A 17289-nucleotide genomic window follows, 5' to 3' on the forward strand; every position below is an offset into this window, starting at 1 on the left:
ACCGCTAGTTCGTGGCTTGAGCCGAGCACAGAAAACACTTGAAACAGTTGGAACGTTTAAATAATTTAAGAGTGAGCCTGTTTTTTCGCCTTCAGTTCAACGCATGCATGTGGTGGAGCTGAATCCCTACAACTGCTACAGTTCAAGAGGATGACAAGTTAAATCCGGTGCACCCTCGGGTCTGGAATCTATTTGCTGTATGTGTGGCAAGATATTTGTTTGTTCCAGTGACTCAGGCATACGCTGCTGCTTTTGTAACCAGACACAAACAAGACACAATGTGATGCTGAGGACACTATAATCACTGTCACTGGATCCTTGAGTTTCTCCGATAGTCTTATAATGCCGCAGTTGTTAGTGTATCCTCAGTGGTATATAACACTGAGTCCTCAGTGGATTTGACTGGAATGTAACCCGGAGGTCAATGATTAGAAAGAAACTGTACAAGCATAAACACTTTTGGGCCAAGCGGCAGGCATTTCACAGCGGGGTGAGGAAAAACAGTGCAGTCCACTTTTCTCACATCTGTGTTTGTATGATGGACTGGAAGGGTTTCCAGAGACTGCAAAAAGGCAAACAAACACCAGCAGCCCGGCCCCGCGAACGCACCGACACGCGGAACCGCTGCCATGGTTTCATGAGAACTTCGCCCGGAGAGAGGAGACGACGCAGGAACTGGCCGTGCACGATGTTTATCCCAGGCTGTAACACATCGCACGACCCGCTGCGAAGAACTGGCCATTCCATTTCATTCAATTAGGGATGCAAAATAGCAATACAGAGAGTAGGAAATAAATTCCACTTTCCACATTTACGTCTCGCACCAGACAGATCATGCATCACCCAGTCGATAGCGCATATATTTGAATACAGCAGCCAGGCAGCACATGTTTTGTTTTTCCCCCGAGTTAGCACTTTGTGTGCTCTTGCTCTCTCCGAAGAACTCCTGCTTGCCTTCAGCATGTTGTGTTCTCTCCATGTCAAAGACCCATTATCCATGGCCTCGGCTCAGACGGGACGCCACATCCATCAATGCACCCCGTGACTGCGGCGGAGCTTTAACTGGACGTGGTGGTGGATTACACAGGCAGGTGGGGGCGGGGAGAGAAAAACCCGATACCATAAATCAGCGCCTCGCTCGGCGTTCCACTCGCTGATACCCGACGCGGCTGCTGCAACTCCAGCTGAGAATTCCCACTGGGATGAGATTCCCTTTTCCAACCTTAGATGCTAAGATCAGTTTCAAGGGGGATTGCCCAACTGTGTGCAACTTAACTTAAGAGACAGGTGTGCAAAATAACACCGCAAAGGGCCTCGGGGCTTCGTGGCGGTCACAGGTCTTGATCATGCCGACTGCATGTGATAGACAGTAACAGTTAAGAGCCCCCCCGTTTCCTGTCCCGTGCACAACAAAGGCTGACCCCCTGCAACGAATGGAGCCGACCATCTGTAATACAGTAGAGGAGGTGGGGGGGGGTGAGAACCAGCCACCTGCCATTGTCAAAGTCACACTGATTAATAGCTGCCTAAGCTGCTTAAACACACTGCACAGTGAGCGAGGTAGCACACAAAAGGGACAATTAACGACTGAACAATAATGTATCATAGCGGATCAGATACAATATTGGAAAATAGGTCACGCAAGAAGGGGTGTGGAGGTGAAAACTGACAGTTTTGAAGTTTAATAGCGGCATCATATTACATTACGGTAAATTACTTCTGATAGGAAAAAAATATCTCCATAAAAATATGCTTTTTAAAAACAAGAACTGATTTAGGGTGTCTGTCCCTCTGAATTAAAAGGAAAGTGCTTATTTCCAAACCCACAATTTTGTACAGATGTGCAAAGGAAGAATCCAATACAAGCAGAAGCAGAGGTATCAGTTTCTCCAATTACAGTAGCCTCAGTAGACCAGAATGCAATGCAAGCAAGACATGCGATGTGAGTAAGGTTGTTTTTTTTATCCACTCCAAAGCTCACACTCGCTCTCTCTCCATCTACAAATTATAACCCACAGGAAGATGCAACAAGTGCAGGCCCGTTTTCTCTGATGGTTGTTGAACAGTAACATGGGAAATGTAGGAATTTAGACAATGTTGTTGATAAAATAACTCCTGGACCACACTGGCAACCGTGAATGAATAACATCCAGCGAATGTAGAAGAAGTGCCTAAAAGGGGACTTTTCCTTTCAGAGTGTAAATCCCAACAGGACTGACCCAAACTAAAAATGTAAAAACTCTGGAAAGTGCTTCGGGAGAAAAAACGCTCACCCAGTGGCACAGATACTAAAACTAACATGACATCCAGTTGTAGAACAAGTTCCGCCGTTTGCATTTCTAACCGTCTTTATACAGCAGTGTGTGTCTGTGCGCTTGAGTGCACCTGCTGAGCCAAGACCAAGATCGTGCATTGCCCTGAGAGGAGCGGAGCGTGCCCTCCTTCTGCCGGCTCCGATCAGCCGTGGAGCCGGAGAGTAGCGGCTGCACGGTCCAGACATCGGTATGACACACCTTGACCTCTTCCACGTACGCGAGTAAAAGTGCACGTTCTTTTTCAGGCTGCACAACCTTATCCTCAGTCTTGACCTTGTCGAAAGAACAGAAATCAATCATCGCGAAAGAAAAGGCTCCATGTGGATTTAAAACAATTCATTTCCTGTCATAGGGGGCATGGATAAAAGTCTGGACGCGTGTACGAAAAGGCCAACAGGAAGCGCAGGTCTCTATCGGGGAACGCAGGAGACTATGCAGGCTACAGGCGGGCGGGTTAGCCATTTGTCTTTGTTTCCAAATGGCAGGGGCAGCTGCCACCAAAGGTCAGCAAAATGTTACCAGAACAAGGCCCTATAGAGGCTGGGGACCACGTGTCTGTGACAAGAGGAGAAGGGGTGGAGAGGGGAAGGGGGGGGGGGGGGGGACACACCCAGGTGGAGCGACACACACGCACTTTCTCCGTCATACGCGTTGTAATGTGTGGCACCTTGTTTGGCATCAAGGAGCTGCGCGCTGATGCAGCTGGTGGAAGTTTATTTGCTGCCTCCCCGGCCACAGCCAAGGTACCTCCCATGTAAATATCACGTTACCCCCCCCCCCCCAACACCCTCCGGGTCTCCACCAGCGTGTGTGTTGAAGGCTGCGTTTGAAGTGCCATCCTCCCCCTGCCCTCCTTTACCCACCTACACCTGCGGCTGTAACCCAAACGGGGTAAACTTACACCGACCCCCATCGCCACCTTCTAACCGCCGTCTCTGGAGCTTTTGTGCAGAGCAGTCTTCTGCCCAATGACATTGGGTGGGTGGGTGGATGGGTGGGTGGGTGGGTGGAGGTCAGACGTGGCCCTTGCAACTCGCACGACAGAGCCAGTAAAGCGCTGACAGACGGACAGACCAGCACAGCACGCAGGAGCTGCTAACACACACACACACACACACACAAATCTCTCTTCTCTAACAGTGTCACGGGATCATTCCTCAAGCCCAGAATCTATTTGACAACTGTTTTTCTCATCTAATCAACTACATCCCAAGGAAATCAAGCGTGCGCGCAAAAAAGGATGAAAGGCAGCAGAGAGATGGAGAGAGGAAAAGCAGAGGTTGTTTTTTTTCTCTCCCTTGGATGAATGAGAAAACCATGTTTCTGGTTATGTATTTTAAACTCTTCCAAAATATATATATATATATACACGCTCTCTCCCTCGGTTCTCTTTCCAACAGCCTCCAGACAGAAAGCTGACGGAGAAAAAAAAATCCTTACATGCTCTTTAAAAACAGGAGCCGTGGAATGACACGCTCTCCTCTAACATGTGTTTTACCTCTGCGGCTGGACATTTAATCCATGACCGAGCTGTATGCCATACTGCCTGACTATTAAGTCTACTGACTGAATGTCTTGTACGAGCCTACCACATTGACGTGCACGTCCGCCGTTAACTTTCTTACGTCGTCGGTGGTGTTTTGCACCAATGCGCCATCGGATTCTGTTCTTGGCATAAATAAAATCGTGACGCTGAATGATGTGGCACTGCTGCAACTACAACAACAACAATCCTGGTTGGAAAATATGCTCCAGAAAGGTTGCCTCGAACATTTAACCCTCTATGCTGCGTAAAAAAAGTTATTTCATTCATAATGAGACACAATAACAAAACCCCAAAACAACATATCACCGGGTCTTCCAGACGTCCCTGTGGCATCACTCACTTTCTGTCCTCTTCTGAGTCCACGACTGGATAGCAAGTGACATCTGACTCTACTAAACCCCCAAAAACACGACAAGCTTAAAGGCATCTCTGCCTGAGGGGGAAGCGACCAGAAGGCCAGTAGTTATTTTCATCCCATTAACTTGCACTGTAAGCGAATGGGCTGCATTGTCTCCATTCCCTGAATAATGTGCTTCTAGTCTGGCGCTTTGTGGATGCAAATCAAGCGTGCCTTAAGGACACAGACGGCCCATTATAATGCCTCTTTGGGGGGAATAAAAGGCCGGGCCAAGTGGCTTTTTTGTGTTTGTTTGTTTTGTGTATTCAGCCCTGAACAGAAGATATACAGTGAAAAGAAAAAAAGCGCCGTCGTCTGGCCTTGGTAGTGTAAATAAAACTCACAGGGAATGTTGACTGAATGAAAACCCTGGGCTCATATGGTAGCCAGCCAGGCTGTGGCATGGCATGCAGCCTTTCTGCAAATTACCTTTGAACCCTGCTGTCAATGAGGTGATGGGGGGGGCATTATCTTTCCAATGTTAGTGTCTGACTGCAAGCAAACTCTGTGACAGACAGGTAAAACACAGCTTGGTAAAGCAGCAAAGTATACACATGTCAGAGCTTTAACTTTCCCCCACCGGGCTCCACTGAGACTGGTTTTTTTTAATGGAACAAATAAAGCTGCTTATTCTGCCGGCTGAAGCGGACGCCAGCATTTTAAACATGATAACAGCCCCAAGCTGGTCATAGTGGCGACATGTTATCCAATCCGCTGCCCCGGCGGCGTCACCCAACAAAGGGAATTAAAACAGCGCTCGCGAGCTGCAGTGAAGGGAGGTAGATGAGTAACGAGCCCAACCCCGGTCACACCAACAGACATTTTGCAGGTTTCTAAACGACATACAGCGCGTTACACAAATGCACCAGCAAGATATGAAACATTAAGCGTGACAAGAAAAAAACCATCGGCCATTACCAGCAGCTGGTAGCCTCTCCTCCCGTTAAACTGGGTGGAGACTGCACATCTCCTCCTCTGCTCGGGGAGGACAAACACACATATAGAGGACACTTTGTCGGCTAATACGGAGTGAAAGGGCTCGGCTCTTGCAACACAACCACCTAAACCACAACATAGCAATGGGGTGTCGCGTTCAAATGCCTCTCCCCGTGGAAAAAGCTGCGGCTCTTTTCCCAGTCGGCCCGAACGCTTGCACGCCCTTTCTCCCCCAAGAAAGGGGGTCGTTCAATGGCCGCACAGGGGGGGCACGCACGACCCCCCCTCTCCTTCATTTAGACAGCCTGCCCCACAACACACACTCTACCAGGGTACCAACACATTCTAAATAGCTGGTAGTGCTCGTCTGTAAGAAGTGAGGTGAACATACAGTGTAGCGACTCCCTCCGTCTCGTTTTTCCCGAGGACACAATCTAGGATGGGCTGGCATGGCAAACTGTCATTTTCTCTAGGATTGGCATGAGTCTCTAAGGATGTTTATTCAAGGAGAGGGAGGAAATAAAGGTGTTAGACAATAAAACATAGAATAGAAAAGAGAAATCCACTTACAGTCAAATGGGATTCACAAAGAGGCTCCTCTCTTCTCCTGTGTTCTCCAATGGGAGAGCAAATATCACTGCCCTCAGGGGGGGGGGGGAGAAGAAACCCTCCTGCTCTGTGTGATTATCTGTTTAAAAGATGAATCTAGCTAAAGCAAAAACTGCCCGTTATCCTCATGTTTTCACACGTTGCCTCGTCTACATACACAGTCTCGTTCCCTTTCCCATTCTTCTCTCCCGGAGCTGCCGAGGAGACACGCTGAGCGTCCTCGTCGTTTCCTGTCCAGCCCAGAACCCAGCGCTGCCTTCACGGCCTGTCGGAAATATCTCTCATGCTATACAGATGATCGCAGAGAAGAGGAATTACGGAGCTGGACGGTAGATATGAACATGAAAAAAAAGACACATTGCGGTGTTACTCGAGTTGAACAAAACACACATTTTAGCTCAGTTTTCTGACGATTATTTGGTATAAAATATAGACATATACCCACGAAAGTAGGAATCTTGGAGGAACCATGAAGGCAGCATCAGTTTCCAGTAGCTATTCCCAGTGAGTGGCAGCAGATAATAATAATAATAATAATAATAATATTAATAGAAATAGAAATAGAAATAGAAATAATAAGAATGATGATGTAATAATAATATTAATAATTAGGGTAATTATCATATATATTTACTATTATTATTACAATATAATAATTATAATTATTATAATAATACTATAATAACAGGAGTTCTTGCTGATGCTCTCCTAAAGCCACCACCACCAGACGAAAGGGACTTCCAGATTAGGAGATTATTGCATGTTATCCAAATGGACACATGGCATTACTAACCCGTCAATCCCCCACCATCCATTTTCTGAGTCAGAATTACAGACAACATTTTAGAAATGCTATAATCCCCATTTCACAATCCCATGAATCCGACACCATGTGTTGCCACACAAAGTCGGTATTTGTCCACCCTTTAATGGTCTCTAATCCCTGCTCTGGGCAGGCAAACCTGTATAAAACAGGAACATGCATTGAAACAAAGTGAAACATTGTTGAAATTAAAATAAAATTGTCTCTGAAAAGCAATTTTGCTGGTTTGTAGCAGCATATAACTGTTATTAACGATCAAAATAAAACGCTGTGTCGCCATCTAGTGGACATATAAAGCCACTGCACTTTCTACTCAACCCCATTTTGTGGACACAGTCATGTTTTTTTTTTTATTAAGCAAATAATGAAAACGTGTGGAATGGAATTACCTTCTCATAGAGCTGATATTGCACTACTTTTTCTCACTGACGTGTTAACTGTGCCAGTGACTCATACAGTATAGAGACAGTTTCTGTCTGTGGGCCTCATCTGTCCTTTTGTGAAGTAACGACACTTTTGGAAGTCACACAAGTGTCAGTTCAAACCTGCTCGATACCTGTTCTGTGCTTCTCCTTGTGTTCAGTAAACCTTTGCCCATGATGCAATGGGTCATTGCAATTTCAGTCACTTACACCACCTCCAACGGTGGCTGCAGCACAACAGTAAACAGCAGAAAATACACATATTTACACAATATTTTCTCATATTCTGTTTTAAAGTGCCTATTTTCATTCATGCCAGTATTGCAACTATGTCCACACTTTAAGGCAAAAGCTTTTAAATGTTTAAAATAGGTAATAAAAGGTTGTTTGTGTGTTTTTCATCTCCCTCATTCTCAATAAATCACTTGATAGGAACAGAAGTGTCTCGCACTGACTTTTGGGTCTAAATAACCACATAACCATAGTTTTACACGAGTTAAACGCTGAAGTCGTCAAAGGTCACAAACCACTGGGAGAGAGCGGAAACTTCAGAAGAGGAGGCGTTCTCTGCCACAGGATGTTTTCCCGCATGAGAGGATGTGTGAGGCTCACTCTCTGCAGCACCGTGGGAGTGCGTCGATGTCACAATTGAACTGCACAACTTGCACACTGAGGATATGAGGCATTACCAGGTTTGACGATATCGGAGCACCAGATCACATTTCTCTCGCAGTGTATACAGTCAATGCAGCCCGCCGAAGGAGCTTGGAGTTTGCGCTGATGAGAGAAAGCCTCGGGGGGGACGAGAAAAGACCAAGATGAGAGCTTGTTCGGTGCTCATGATGCTCCTGAGCTGCAGGTTATCTCACGCCACCAAGTCCCAGGACATCTGCAAAGGTAAAGCGTGGACTTTTTGTATTGCAACACACACATTATTAGCATTCAGATTGGTTGTGGAATGCAAAAGTTTAGCAAGAAACAACTATTACAAGTAATTGCAAGAGACTTAACCGTGTATATGTGGTTTACAGTGGGACTGTTTGGGTTCATCTGAGGTTTGCCCCCTCGGTAGTAGTGCAGGGACACTTTGGTTAAGTTTATGCACATGAAATGTGGGACGTTGAGTCTTGTGTTGCCTCAACTTTAGGGCCGTTGCTGTTCACACACAGAGCACATTCAGCTCGACACTATTCCCTGCAATAAACGGCACTAAAAAACAAAATTAACGCCGCCTCGGGAGCGGCACACTTGAGTCAGGCAGCGGGCTGACTCAAGTGTGCCGCTCACATGGTAAATATCCGTTTCTGCTTTTTGTGAAATGTGAGGGTTAAAAGAGGTAAATGTAGAGATGTGCTGCTATTGAACAAATTCCATACGGGGGTGGAGTGGCTGTGAAATGACGAGTATCAAAAGCTGCATTTCAGTTGGGGGAATTAAAAGCAAATAAATGAATCTCTGCAGGAGTTGTTGCTGTAAGAGAGTGTGTGGTTTTCGTGATCAGAAATCCTGATCACACCTTTCTCGCTCTCTCTCTCTCTCTCTCTCTCTCTCTCTCTCCAGAACAGATACAAATTGTCTGTGTGGCTGCCGGAGACGACGTGTCCGTGCCCTGCCCGAAGTTGACCGGCGAACAGGTGATATTCGACCTTAAAAAAGGCGACGAAGTGATCCACAGCCACACGTGCAACCGCAACAAGCAGGCACCCGACTGTAAACCGAGACACACCAGGGCTGGCGTGGAAGTGCGTGAAAACGTGGACAATGAATCGATCAGTTTCACGCTCACCGGGGTGGATGCCAGCCACTATGGCATCTACGGGTGCGAGGGCGCAGCCATGTTCCCTCCTCCCTTCATCAGAAACACTCTGTGGATCCTAATGCTTGTGGAAGGTACGTATTCCTAAGAGGTTTTAAAAAAAGGAGCACACCTCATAGCCCAGTGCACTGACTCCTCCCTGGTTGTTTCTTCCAGGACACCAATGCAACTTCATCAATGACGACACAACGCCTGACCCGCGTAGAGATTCTGGATGTCCAGATTCCCAGATCTGGATCTGGATTCTGGGGCTTGTACTTGTTTGCATCTACAGCGGGATCATCACCATCATTGCCAGCGTCATCTGGGTAAGATATTCCTCACATACAAACTAACACCAGGTGAGGAAAAATAAGTACTTACACATAGAAGCACTTTATTTCTTGGCCTAGAAATCTTAGTCTTAAAAATGGTTGGTCTCAGCCTTTAACAACCCCAGCTTTGAGCCTTTATTATGACATGTAAGCTACAAGTCCCAGGGAAAAAGAATAATCCTAAAGACGTGATCTCTGCAGCATCACTCTGACCCTTCACAGGCTGTATGTAACTCTGTCCTTCATCCTTCCTACAGGTCAAGTGGAGGAGGTCGGACTCCCAGAGTGACTACATGAACACCAAACCCAAAGCACACAAGGACCGCAAGAAGAAGAGAGGGGTTCAAATCCCGATACCACGACACTTCTGACCACCCGCGCATCTCATCCCCGTTAGTTCAGACGCAAACGCGGGCGGGTTTCCTTGCAGCAGCTCGCCGTGAATGGTGTAATATTAGGAGTGAAGTTTTCTTCAGTTCGTTTTTTGTTTTTCAGTTCTACTTATGTGTCGACGTAGCGAAAGTAGCAGTTCTTCCTTTGGCAGTTGTGGTTTTATGAAACAATAAAAAAAAAAAGAACCCAACTTCCTGTGTCGCTCACTGTTCAACACACAGATCTTCAGCTGGAATCCCTCTTTGTGGTCGAAACACAAGGGGGGTGTCTGAATGAGGGGATTCAACCACATTCAAAGGCTTTACTCCACTTTTAAACCTGCGTGGTGACATGTGAGTCACGATCGACCACAATATCAATATGTAAAAAGTCGTTACAGGTCTCAAAGAAAATGCTTTTCTGTCTGAGAAGGCAGAAACATCACAGCGTTGTGAAAGGTGATGAGAACCAGATTTACAACTCGGAGAGGCAAACACTTCACACATTAACAACCCGCAGCGTTTCCTGTCTTCCTCCCTCGACTGTTTTCTTTAATCCGTCGTCGTTCTTTCTGCAGATGCTTCAAAGAGTAAAGCGTTACCTTGCTCACCTTGCACCTTTATGTGCAGTTATTGCAAGCGCACGCACCGCTTTTATCGGTTTCATTCGGCAGCACGGTCTTACTCATCAACCTCCGCAAGCAAAGCAAAGAAAAGTTCAGGTTCTCAATTCATTGAAATACTTTAATTCCTTCTCAATTGTTTACAAGGCTTTAAATAGCACAACGAAATCTGTGTGTTCATGATGATTGCACAGGTTGGGACTACCAGATATGGCCCTCGCCGTCCGTCCTCAAGACCCCCGGTGGTCCCCTTCGGGTTGCGGGTCTGAGCTGAGGTGTTCTGGGAAAATCCGTCCCCTGAGGAAGTCCGTCCTCTTCTCCTCGGACTGCAGGTCCTGCTCCGTTACCTGGAGAAACAGGATTAGGATCATGTAAAGCTGGCCATCGCTGAGGCACTCAACACTGTTAATAACTTGTTGTCTGTACTAGAAGCACTGTATTTAATGTCAGCGAGCTGTTGTCAAGGAGGACCACAATGTTCAGAAAGGAGGAAATGAAACACTCATGTTTGAAAGAGAACATGTGGCTGAAAGGCAGGTTATATTGAAGTGGCTGCAACAAATTCATAAATAAAGGTGGAAATATTATTCTCACCAAGACAGGGTGGTATCCCAGGATCTTCAGATGGCGAATCTTGACAGCCAGAGGGCCGCGGGGATTGGACGTGCCGTAGCAGAAACCAGAGTGCGGTGTGCCAATTACTGCAATCCTAGGAGATCAAGACGAGGAGTTTCTCAGCTTTAAAAAGGTCAAAATTTGAATTTCGGTACAGGCACGACAGGGTGAACGTGGCGGTTTGCTTAGAAAACTAAAAAAATCTGATAGACGTGAAAAATAGACAGAGCAGATTGTGGCTTTCCTTTAACCGAGCACTTCTGACTTCCTTTGACATACTTATCTACATATCTTCACCCCGTAAGGGTAATGCAGTTCTGCATTTTGAATTAGTTTATTTAGAATGATGTTTATCCATCTTTAAAAATGAGTAGTTCAGTTGTGCAAACTGCATCAGCGGGCTCAATAAGAAGTAGTCCTGCTTTTAGAGCACTTGTTTTATGACGTTTTACTGTCTTGGGTTGAAACGTGTTCTCTTTGTTGCGTGCAAAGCGGTGGAATCAGACATTGGATGTACGCAATCATGCGTCAATGTCAGAGCAGAACGCCCCAAACATCCTCTCCACCTGCTCTCACACCATCAAAACTCCACCAAACGTGACACAAGCACATTCGATCGTACAAAAAACAAAAAGGCCACAGCAGCAGATTTGTTCGAGACGGAGTCAGGCGATGTCATCGAGTGCGCGCTGGCGTCTTACCTTTGACTGCTCTCTGCTGGAGGACACTCTTCTCCTGCACGACTACCGGCTTCAGTCACAGAGGTTTGGTTCGGCGGAGGTTTGGTTATCACAGCATCTGAGAGTCGACGCACAGTTACGTACTGTTAGAACACAGTGTCCAAAGTAGCTGGAATGATGTTCTGCAGCCATTTTCTTAGAGTTAAAAAGCTAAATGCAGACACAATGAAGAGATATTTGGGTTCTTATATGATGAATCAACATTATTAAAGCATTTCTGTGGAAAGTTTGTGAAAACTTCACTTCTTTCCTTCCGATATTCTGTCTTTACCGATGAGGTAGAAGTTCTCCACCACCACCATCTCCTGCAGCATCGAGTCCGCCTGGTCCCCCAACACACTCCGCAGTTCCTGCGAGAGCCACGGGTTGACCGGCGGACTGCTGGGGACGGGGTCCCCCAGGACCGACGGGGGGACCGTCACGGGCCGAGGGAGCGGAGGACGCTCGAGGCCGAGGCACAAGTTCACCGTCTGAAACATCCGCTCCTGGTTGGGGAGAAACCTGGGTGCTGAGGAGAAATAAGAAGAAGATGGATGAGTATAGGACGTCACGAGGCAGAAGAAGACAGACTAGACTGTCCAATGTGAGGGAGTCCATTGTCTCACCTGTAGTGCTAAACTTCTCCAGTGTACTGCTCTGCAGGAGTTGCTCCAGTGGTGCAGAGGGGAAGTGGCCCAGCAGACAAAGATGGTACACAGCCTTTAACAACTCAAACCCGGACATCTTGGGCAGATAGGAGTCCAGAACTCGACTCAGACTCTCCAGGAACCTGGAACAGCAACATGAAACCCACCACAGGAAACAAACAAGTCATGTAAGTTATGACTGGCTGGCGTATGAGTAAAGTCTGACGGACGAAGACGTGCGAGTGACCTACTGTTGTCTTTGGTGCTGCAGGTCATAGTTAAAAGAGGAGTACACCTTGAGGACACAGAGGAGGTCTTTAAGTGTCAGGGCGTCTGGATTGGCGATCACCTTCTTCGCGAATGCCTCCATTAAGGCGGCGGGACAGAAGGCGAGGTTCTCAAACACAGACAGGAAGAGGACCACCTGAACACAGACGAGGAAAACACTTATGAGTCCCTTTTGTTTCAAAAAATAGATTGTAAAAGACATTAGATGTTATCTTAACAAACATATTTATCGATAGCATTAAGACTATCAGTCCATTGCAGCACCTGTTTTTTGGTCCATATGTCTATTATAGAGGCGATGTATTCTGAAATGCCAGTGAGCAGATCTAAGTCTCTGTAGTGCAGCTGCCTGCAGGACTGCAGGACTGTATACAATCTGTTGAAGGGGATTCCATTGAGGTTTTCTACCAGAGAGGACACACAGCAGGTTATGAAAACGATAAAACAGGAAGTCTTTATATTCAATTGAACATGTGCTTACAACTCTGCATTGAAATTACGACTATAATTCAACAATCTGATCTTGTGGAAAAGGTTTCTACCTTTAATCGTCTTACTGCAGACGTCCAGCAGTGGCTTGGAGTAGAAGCCCATCGTGGCCATAGTGGAGATCATGTACTGCGTGTTGGGAAGGCTGAACTGGTCCGTCATTGATAGAGCCTTTCCCTGGAGGAGGCCGTGCACAGAATGGATTCAGTTACAGGTAAAATAGTCATTTTAGAATCGCATATACAAAACCAAGACTCATAAACCAACCTCGAGTTTCCGTTTGAGGTCCAGTGGGGCATCTTTCCCCAACAGACGCATCATGGTCTGGAGAGCCATAACATTCTTGATCTTGGGAAGACGGGCCTCAACTATCAACCTAGGACAAAGCCATAGTAAACGTCAATGTAAACGGATCTGAAAAAAAAAGTGGCCAAAATCTATATCGTCACTTGGACGGTTAGGTTGTCGGCTAAGCCAAACGCATCTTTTGATAATCCTGACCTCATGCCCTCTTTAAGTGCACTGACGTTGGCGTCGCCCTCCAAGTGTTCCAGACAGGAGGCCAAGATGGACAGGCCCTTCTCATCAAAGTCATTCAGATTCTCCTGTTAGTGGACGATGAAATGTATTAGGATGAACACAAAACAAAAAGTAATTCCAATATGAAGACAATGTTCAACAAGCTTTCTCTGCCTACCTGACAGGTTCGGAGGAAAGTCTGGACCACACGGCTACCTTGGGGAACACCCAGTTTGACCATGCCCAGGAGAGAATAAGCCAAGTCGTCACGGCGCATGTGCCCCACTTTCTTCATGACCTTCTGCAGAAGGTTGTCGAATGCAGGATGCTCGAACATCAGCTGCAGCTCATAGCGCCGCTGCTCGTCGGACATCTTCTTGGTGGTGGACCACATGTGGGTCAGGCAGTTGCTGATCTGTCGAACTGTGGGCGAGTATTGGGAGGTGAGGTCCAGCACGTCTGACGGGGAGCCACAGTGCCGCAGGTGGTCCGAGAAAGGCCTCTGTGTCTCAGATTGGATCTTAGCAGGCAGCGAAGACTCTCCCTCGGGAGAAGAGAGATGCTCCTTCTCTTCCAAGTCCTGACTGTGAATCCCACCCCGGGAGTAAAACCTCACTGAACTGACAGGACTCCTATCCAGGCACGTCTGGCTTTGCCTTGTGCCCCAAATGTGTGCAAACTGCTGACTAGGGAAAGATCTGTCTTTGATGGATGCTGTCCACAAGAAACTGCGCAGTTGCACTGGAGACCTGCGGCTGCAATAGCGCAGACTCCATCTCACGACCTCCTCTGTCACCCGGACAGACATTATTATTATTATTATTATAGACGATATAAAGGGTGAAACACGACACTCGGACGTCCTTAATTCAGCACTATAACGCTAAGTCAATGGGGGTTAAGCTATTTTACACTCTCGGGCACATAGGCCGTTAATTATGCACAAATAATTAAATGCTATTACAACCTATGAATAAACTGCCGACAAGGTCAACAGACTGCCTCCCTCAAGTTATCAAAACACTGTTAGCATTTAGCTAGCTACGTGACGCGCCATTACTTATTGCTGTAACCGTGAAAAACATACAAATAACGCTCCCAAAATAACACATGGCGCTTTGCTTTGACTTTAAAAGTTGTTTAACAAAGAGACACAGAGCTGCCTTACACTACAAAGATGCATAGTCCACTCCATGTTAGCTAGCATTCTCATGTGCTGCTGCTTCGTGCTGTGTGCGACGCCATATTTAGTCCCCCTGTCAACTTGGTAGAGTACACCGCCTGCTCGTCAAAATAAAATAAAAAATATTTATTCGGAATTTAAGCTAATATATTTAAAAAACAATATTTATTACGGTTTATGCAACTTTTGACCATTTTAAATCGTAGGTGTCACTGTTATAACACGTTCTGATCTGATTTGTTCCTACACGGACCCAAATACGTACAGCACCCGCGGTTTCCTAGCAACCGACGCCACCCTGATAGATATGGCGAAATTTGTGCTGGCTGGTAAAGTCTGATTTTACTCGTTACGTGATATCATGTAACTGTATGTACAAATATCACATTTCTGATTTAAATTTGAACCCGTACAGGTAAAAGTGACTGTCCGCATTACGCCAAAGCGGAACTATTGGCAGAGAGTCTGCAGAGATCTCTTCCAAACTTCAGGATCCATAAGATCTCCATTCTCCCACATGAGTGGCAGGTAATTATCTTATTTATTTGTACAAATCATTAGCATGTTTTTAGTGTTTCTTATTTGTCATCTTTCACTCTCTGATAGGAATGGCTGGAGGCCACCTGCAAAAAAAATGGCTGGAAACACGAGAAGTCTCCTCTGGTCTGGAGGGAACTGGTGGACCAAGGGGGGAAAGGGATGCTCTTAGGGGGCTTCAGTGACTTCCTAGAGCATTGCCAGGTAGGCATATTAGGTTTTCTTAATTAAAATCACTTCTAAACGTCCATACCTGCCAGTTTCTGTAACCATTGGTTGTGCAGGACTACTACAGCGTCACATCAGACATGCCGACGGATGTAATGTCGACTGTTGCGGCAGAGAATCTGGAAACCAAGATGAATCTTGTTTTAGAGGAGCAGCATTGTGTCAGTCTCATCAAACCCCTTCACATATGGATCAGTAGGTGGGTTAGACTGAAAAACCAAACCAAAGAAGTATGTACGTATATAAATGTTTTATTATCCCATTTCCAGTGCTCTCAACCCAACCAATCACTTCCTGATCCCCAATCTGCTCTCTGCTGAGCTGTTCCCCCATGTTCCCACAATCAGCCTCCACCTACTGGACCTGGAGGGGGCCGAGGAGGGATTGCAGGGGCTGAGGATGGAGACGGAGGACCTGGCACTCAGCCTGCTCCATCAAGTATTAGGCTATTTCTTTTTTTTTTTAAGGATACTTTTTGTTGTCACCATATCAGAAGGAAAATAAACTAACTTTATACATCCACAGGTGACTATTCACACAGATCTGGATCAGGCCTTCCAGGACGCGGATGTCATTCTACTGCTGGATGAGGGGTGGTCTGATGACAGCGATGAGGAGGAAAAGAGGAAGGCACTCTCAGACAGGTACAGAGAGTACGGACGACTGATGGACACAAGGGCCAACAAGGAGGTGAAGGTCATTGTGTGTGCCGACTCCTTCGCCAACCTGAGGTGCTCCCTTCTTCTGGACAATGCACGCTCCATTGACAGCAGCCAATTTGTCACCGTGTCAACTCAGCTGGAGAATGAAGCCAAGGCCATCATTGCGAATAAGCTGAAAGTGAGGACTTCAGGTAGGTCTCTCTCCATAGCACTACTGTATATTCACATTGCATTTCAGCCACTTTCCATGAAAGATCTCTTCTTCTGCTCTAGATATTACAAATGTCATCGTGTGGGGAAACATCAGTGGTCGTTTCTACGTCGACCTGCATCGGGCAAAGGTTTTCAACCATAAGGGGGCAATCAGAGGACCAGCTTTCTTCTCCCAACCAGCTGTAAAGATTCTCCACGACAGGTTAGTTACAACAGTAGATTGATGGCTTATCTCATTTTATTGCCTACACTTTATTGGTTAACTCTACTGCTAAACAAACACACAAAAGCTCTCCGTACCCAACTTCAGTCTGTGCAAAGAACGTCCTGTGATATGCCAACAAGCCAACAACTTCCTTCCCTCTTCCAGGAAATGGCTGGAAACAGACTTTCAAGACTTGGTGCGTTGTCGGCGTGCCGCTGTGGCTTCAAAGTCCTGCCGAGGAGCTGCCATGTCAGCCGCCAACGGGATCCTCGCTGTCCTCAAGGCCTGGAGTGGCATTTGTAGTCCAGATGAGGTCTTCTCTATGGGTGTGCTCTGCCCAGGTGAAGACACAACACGACCCCAGACATTGACCTCGGGCTGATGTAGCAGGTGATGAACTGTGATTGTCTTTGGCTACTCGTAGGCGACTACAATCTCCCGGATGGCGTCGTCCTCTCACTCCCAGTGACGTTCACGGACGGTAAATGGTCCGTGCTGGTTGACGTGACTGCTGGAGACGAGTTGAAGGAGAGACTTCGGCTCTCTGCGAGTGAATTAAAGCAGGTAAGTTAAAAAAAAACATACGTTTTCATAGCTGCAGTTACCATTTAAAGAAGGTACTAACAGGTGTTTTTCTTTCCCAGGAAAAAGAACTGGGATCAGACATTTTGCAGGATTGTAATAAAGACTAAAATCATTTGCATATTGACAACACAGAATGATTAAAATGATCCAGATACATCTCAGTGCCACATCTCAAGTTTGTTTCAGTTTGTTCTTTTATTCTCTTACTTTCACATGTGGTGTCGCAC

The 17289-nt window shown here is 46.4% G+C and overlaps 4 protein-coding genes across 4 annotated transcripts in view; 2 read left to right on the forward strand and 2 right to left on the reverse strand.

The window, feature by feature from the left end:
* The window catches only part of raph1b (Ras association (RalGDS/AF-6) and pleckstrin homology domains 1b), a 35476-nt gene extending 29504 nt beyond the window's left edge, over window positions 1-5972 (reverse strand). The window contains 1 exon segment of the mRNA XM_079185417.1: window positions 5765-5972. The gene's annotated coding sequence lies outside the window, so the exon portion shown is untranslated.
* A 1705-nt stretch (window positions 5973-7677) lies between these two features.
* Window positions 7678-9761, forward strand: LOC306715189 (T-cell-specific surface glycoprotein CD28-like). The gene is made up of 4 exons (XM_079185472.1): window positions 7678-7945; window positions 8609-8938; window positions 9021-9172; window positions 9436-9761. Exons 1-4 carry the CDS (start codon window positions 7867-7869, stop codon window positions 9547-9549), a joined length of 675 nt encoding a protein of 224 aa, XP_079041598.1. The 5' UTR covers window positions 7678-7866; the 3' UTR covers window positions 9550-9761.
* A 527-nt stretch (window positions 9762-10288) lies between these two features.
* fastkd2 (FAST kinase domains 2) lies at window positions 10289-14677 on the reverse strand. Its single transcript, XM_079185995.1, has 11 exons — window positions 13628-14677; window positions 13432-13535; window positions 13198-13306; window positions 12984-13107; window positions 12706-12845; window positions 12405-12577; window positions 12133-12296; window positions 11799-12035; window positions 11489-11585; window positions 10767-10881; window positions 10289-10519 (listed from the first exon to the last, which is right to left on the reverse strand). The coding sequence occupies exons 1-11, from the start codon at window positions 14255-14257 to the stop codon at window positions 10403-10405; spliced, it is 2010 nt and encodes a 669-aa protein (XP_079042121.1). The 5' UTR covers window positions 14258-14677; the 3' UTR covers window positions 10289-10402.
* Window positions 14678-14939: 262 nt separating this feature from the next.
* mdh1b (malate dehydrogenase 1B, NAD (soluble)) lies at window positions 14940-17248 on the forward strand (the record flags this gene model as incomplete). Its single annotated transcript, XM_079185539.1, has 10 exons — window positions 14940-14961; window positions 15048-15160; window positions 15239-15373; window positions 15454-15596; window positions 15667-15835; window positions 15923-16250; window positions 16333-16474; window positions 16643-16818; window positions 16902-17041; window positions 17122-17248. 10 exons carry the CDS (start codon window positions 14940-14942, stop codon window positions 17167-17169), a joined length of 1416 nt encoding a protein of 471 aa, XP_079041665.1. The 3' UTR covers window positions 17170-17248.
* Between the last annotated feature and the right edge of the window lie 41 nt (window positions 17249-17289).

Source organism: Pholis gunnellus, assembly GCF_910591455.1.
Source record: "Pholis gunnellus genome assembly, chromosome: 24".
In the NCBI taxonomy this organism is placed as follows: Eukaryota; Metazoa; Chordata; class Actinopteri; order Perciformes; family Pholidae; genus Pholis; species Pholis gunnellus.

Coding starts and splice junctions, on each gene's coding strand:
- LOC306715189 (XM_079185472.1), top strand. CDS start 7,867: ATGAGAGCTTGTTCGGTGCTCATGATGCTCCTGAGCTGCAGGTTATCT. Junction 8,939..9,020: donor GATCCTAATGCTTGTGGAAG/GTACGTATTCCT, acceptor TGTTTCTTCCAG/GACACCAATGCAACTTCATC. Junction 9,173..9,435: donor TCATTGCCAGCGTCATCTGG/GTAAGATATTCC, acceptor TCCTTCCTACAG/GTCAAGTGGAGGAGGTCGGA.
- fastkd2 (XM_079185995.1), bottom strand. CDS start 14,257: ATGTCTGTCCGGGTGACAGAGGAGGTCGTGAGATGGAGTCTGCGCTAT. Junction 10,882..11,488: donor CCAGCAGAGAGCAGTCAAAG/GTAAGACGCCAG, acceptor TTGATCTCCTAG/GATTGCAGTAATTGGCACAC. Junction 10,520..10,766: donor TGGGATACCACCCTGTCTTG/GTGAGAATAATA, acceptor CTGTTTCTCCAG/GTAACGGAGCAGGACCTGCA.